Consider the following 4,981-nt stretch of genomic DNA (forward strand, 5'->3'; position numbering starts at 1 on the left):
AGTTGAATCTGTTTAAGCCAGGGGAATCTAGTTAGACCGAGAGATAGTTGTCAAATCATCGAGAGGAATGAGCCTTGCCTATTGCTTAATGACGTCATGGTGCACACCCAACCTTGCTGACTAGAGATCCCAAGAACTTGGTTCAATGGGACAACTAAATCATGATGACCAAATCACTGTGGGGGTAACCCCTGGCCTATTTCTATGATGATGAAACAGTGAGACCCGTAAGGTACGAGGTTAAGCTTTATGCTTTTAATGATCTTTGACGAATACAAGGATTTCAAGTTTGAATACATAATATTCGGTTGAGTAAACGCGGGTTACTCTATAAGATAAAGATCACATATGTAAGAGATAAGTATGGCCGCTTCAAAGGAGAATTGCGAGGCACGATTCTTTAGAAACTCTTGCAGAACCAGGACGATGTTCCAGGGCCAAAATGGACATAATCATGAGAACTAAATGAGTCAGGAAAGATATAATGATGAGTATGTCATCGTTTACACAAACGGTCGAACAGTTCAAGGACATCGCGTCATACTGTCTACCAGTAAAGTCGATATACTTATTCGAGCGAAGGTTCAAGGAGCATTCTCTACCTATCGTATGTTATATCTGACCGCCGGAACTATCACCAAGTCAAGCTCCGCGTCTGTCTGTCTATGTGGTGCGTGCTACCGGACCATCAATCTTATTTGTGGGGGATTGTTGGACAAACTTAGTATTTTAGACTAAGTTGTGAATCATTTTGAGACTCTATATGAGTGAGACACATTATGTGTTAGTGGTGTGTATTTATTGGAACGTATTCTCCTCTTCGAGGGGATTCCAATGCATATTTACACGCTCAAAATGAGTAAAAGGTGAATGAAAACTGATGTTCCAAAGTTTTACCTTTTAATATGAAAAATGGTTTTGTACCACATCGAGACTAGCACAAACCTATTTCTTAGTTTTTCTTATAAATACCATGTACCACATCGAAAAGAAAAACAAGTCATTTCAAGCCTCTCTTTATAAATAGAGTCTCTTTAGTCTTAAATTTTTCCAATATTCCGGTGATAGTTCTCGGGTTAGTTCAAGTTCGCTAAGAATATATTCGATTGATCGATTATACTAGTATCTCGTTTTATTCTGGGAAGCAGGTCGCTAAACACGGATGGTGCGGGGCGAAACTGCTTTAAAGAGACAGTTTTCTGGACTCGAGATTAAATCTAATCTCTGTTTGTTTTCTTAAACTCTTCTCTTAATTTAATTGTTAATTCTTATATACTTATGTGATTTAAAAATTAGCAATATTCTTGTGAATTAGTTTTATATTCAATATATATATATAATATTTTTATCGTACAAGATTGATAACAATGGTCACCTTGAATGACCCGTTTATGTTTCCAACTACATGCATCAATCCACTGTCCTCATTCATCTACTAACCAACAACCCTCAAACTTCAATCGACAATCCACCCAATTTTAATCTTAAAGGTTGACTTATTACTTACATTTCGATATTTACAAACACAAACCATAGGATCGTATACATTTCCGATGTCCATTTCATAAAAACCCTTATCTTTACCCCATACATTTCAAATGTAGTACTCTAAATCAAATTCATGTATACAACAAACCCAATTACGATGCCAAATCTTAGAATATATCAAGAATTTCAACGATCTGACGGTTACAAAGAGGACACGTCCCTCGATTCAACCACAGCTCCCTCGAACACACCCTACAAAATGTATGTCCACATGGTATAAACGCTGATCCTTTCTTCCTTCCCATGCACACGCAGCACACTGAATCATTCCCTGTGGACCCCACTGCAGATTTCTCTTCCTCTTCCTCGCCGTCTCCGCCGTCCGTTTCTTCCAACAGTCTCATCAACGACACCCTCAACGGCGTCTCGTCGGGTCGGGTCGGACTCAACCCCGACCCGTCTTCACCCTCATCATCCGCCCGGAATTGCCGTTCTGCTGCCAATGCATCAGCTAAATTCATCCCGGAAACAACCGGGGCTACACTCTCGCAACCCGGATCCGAATCGGGAACCGGGTCATCCCGACCCGATTCAACTTCAGTTTGCTGCTGTGCTTGGTTATGTATCAAGGGTGGGCCCGAATTAAAATCATAGGAACGATCATCGTCTTCCATTACACTTATGTCGGAATCTCGTACAGTCCAGTTGGCCCCACAACAGCCTATTCCTTTAAATCCCAGCCGTTGAGCAAGTGACTTGCGTCTCTCCATTCGATCAACACCGTCCATTCTCTCTTTCAAGAATTCAAGAATTGTTTTGGCTTCTTCTCTTCCCTGCAATCCCAAACTCAAACCCAAAAGTTCACCAAACTGACTCATTTTCCACACACAGCTCACAACCAGAACTAAATGTGTACAATACAAATGTGTGTGTGTGTTACATGATAAACAAATGGTACATGCAAGAACGGAAATCAAACATAATCAGTACATCCCGCTCACTCGTAGAATAAAAAGAAGGCAATAAAAAGTGACAAGGAAAATGGAGTTAAAAGGATGACTTACAAATACAAGAGAAACGGAAGGAGGAATAAAAAGGAGGAGGTTGCAGAAGCATTCAAGTCATGTGAAGCTCATTAAGAAAGGCACCGTCAATAGACACTTAAGTTTCATCACACAAAAAAAGTGTGGGGGGAAAAATGAATAAAAAGGGCGTGAGTTTATTGACAGCTCCGCCAGCAGGGCAGGAAGATGTTAAAGTTTGACAAACTTGGAACTAGTAGTGAACAGAAGAAGAAGAATGTGTTGGTATAAGAAGCCAACAGATGGAGATAAATGACGACTTGCGAGCTTCAATTATTTATTCATGTTTGTTTTGACTGGGTGCCGTCCAGTTCATTTTTAGAAACGCATTTGTTTACGTAACAAGAAAAAACCGATGTGTACCAATTTTGGAGTTTATAAAACTGTTCTACCATTACGTTTAAGATGTTTGACTCAAATTTTCGAATTGGAGTTTGGATTCGACTTCTTTCATATGACACATTGATTATCTTAGTCGGTAGATTTTGGTTCTTTTATTCTCGTTAAAAATAATATTCTCGCTTCTTGGGTATATATAAATTTTTATTTCAGTTAAAATCAATTAATTAACCATAAAATATTTGTTTGAGTGCGCTTATAATTATATATTAAGCCCTCCTTTTGTTTTCAAGTTTCAGAGTTTTGTGATAATGTGACATATCTTAGAATGTAGTTACACTATTTACAACTTCCAGAGATTTGTGTATGTGCGCATATATATATGTCATATTTTAGAATGTAGTTATACTATTTACTATTTCCCGTACACTAGAAATTTGTGTATATATATATTTGTATGTATATAAAGAAAAAATATAGAATATAAATTAACAATTCAATTCCTTTTATATTTTTTTAGAAATAAAATATCATAAAAATTAATTGGATTATCATTTTTGTAAAAAAATAATTTAATTTTGTTATATAAATATAAATTTGAAATGTCCAGTAACAGAGAATATACCTTGTTTATACGGTAACTCGGAGAAATCACGTCTGACTGAAGTTATATAGTTTACAGGTTAACAAGTCCAACAACATTCTAGTAGTTTCTTTATTAATAATATAAAATATTGGTTCTTAGTAATTTAAGATATAATTTTGTATTTTAACTTCAACAATATGATTCTTATACTCCTTCATTATTTTATTTTTATAAAATCGAACTTGCATTAGATATTAGAATCCAGCTCCAAGGAGCGAACAGGGAAATTAGGAGGAGTGACAAACCACTCTCTTATGTCTGTCATAGAATAATCAGCATGTGCTAGGCCATGGGCTACACTATTCGTAGAACGAAATGCAAAAGTAAATAGCATTTGATTTATGTGCTTACTTAAACCAATACAATCGATCACAATGGTATCAAACAATGAGCTCCCTGGACTTCCATTGCAACTGGAAGCTAAGGCGTAGCAATCTGTTTGAAACTCACAATGCATATATCCTCGATTAATCACCCAAGAGAGTGCTTCCTTAAGAGCTAAGGCTTCAGCTTCACGAGGACTCCATTCTCCTGGTAACTTCATTACACGAGCTGCAACAAAAGCTCCCTGATCATCTCTGATTATTGCTGCAACTCTAATCCCACCCATCATAAACACCGCTGCATCCACATTTATCTTAACCCACCCAGTTGACGGCTTCGACCAGACCCTATCCCCAACCTTTCCTCCAATCTTCATGTTCTCTTCTCTTGCCTGTGCTTCTGTCCATTCTCGAAGTAAACAATTGGTTGTGTTTCTTACACCAAAGATAGAGCCATGTGCATGATCCTAAACCCGTTTGTTTCGACGATGCCATAAACTTCAGCATAACATCGTCACTTCTAAGCACTGGTCTTTAGAACCCTGGTGAAACACACGATCAAACACTTTTTTTGGATTTTCCTGTTCTGTACATTGCACCAAAGATTGTAACCCCACTGCACGCCACATAGTCAGAGCAAAATCACAAAGAAATATAGCATGTAAATTCGTTTCAACTGCAGAATGGCACCATGGACATGTAGGATTCACATCAACATATCTGTTATAAAATGCTGCATTAGTAGGTAAGCATTCCTTACACAACCTCCATAATACGTGTGTCACCTTTCGAGGTAATTTCATAGCCCGTATTTTTTTTCCACAGCCGTTTATAATCGTCAGCAGATTCCCCTTGCAGAAATATATAACAACTTTTTACATTAAACACTTCCTTGTCTTCCAATAACCAATACCACGAGTCATGTGATACATGTCTGGACAGAGGTATGCGTTGAATCTTCTCACAATCTCCTGCTTGAAATAAGTCGTTAATGACTTCCAAATCCCACCCATTACCCTCATTTGTCATCAAGTAACAAACCTTAATGTTCTTCAATTGGTCATAAACATCTGTTCGAATATAACCATTGGATACATCTGGTA

At 37.6% G+C, this 4,981-nt stretch overlaps 1 protein-coding gene across 2 annotated transcripts; it reads right to left on the bottom strand.

Moving 5' to 3' along the window:
• Positions 1-1,357: 1,357 nt before the first annotated feature.
• LOC141702242 (uncharacterized) lies at positions 1,358-2,907 on the bottom strand. 2 transcript variants are annotated; one of them, XM_074505936.1, is made up of 2 exons: positions 2,553-2,905; positions 1,359-2,321 (listed from the first exon to the last, which is right to left on the bottom strand). In XM_074505936.1, the coding sequence occupies exon 2, from the start codon at positions 2,274-2,276 to the stop codon at positions 1,656-1,658; it is 621 nt and encodes a 206-aa protein (XP_074362037.1). In that variant the 5' UTR covers positions 2,277-2,321; positions 2,553-2,905; the 3' UTR covers positions 1,359-1,655. The 2 variants fall into 2 exon arrangements, with proteins under 2 accessions (XP_074362036.1, XP_074362037.1); XM_074505935.1 differs by having other exon boundaries at positions 1,358-2,907.
• Positions 2,908-4,981: the final 2,074 nt, after the last annotated feature.

Source organism: Apium graveolens, unplaced genomic scaffold, assembly GCF_009905375.1.
Source record: "Apium graveolens cultivar Ventura unplaced genomic scaffold, ASM990537v1 ctg4814, whole genome shotgun sequence".
Taxonomy (NCBI): domain Eukaryota; kingdom Viridiplantae; phylum Streptophyta; class Magnoliopsida; order Apiales; family Apiaceae; genus Apium; species Apium graveolens.

What these genes read in the sequence shown, in the direction of transcription:
- LOC141702242 (XM_074505935.1), bottom strand. Translation starts at nt 2,366, where the DNA reads ATGAGTCAGTTTGGTGAACTTTTGGGTTTGAGTTTGGGATTGCAGGGA.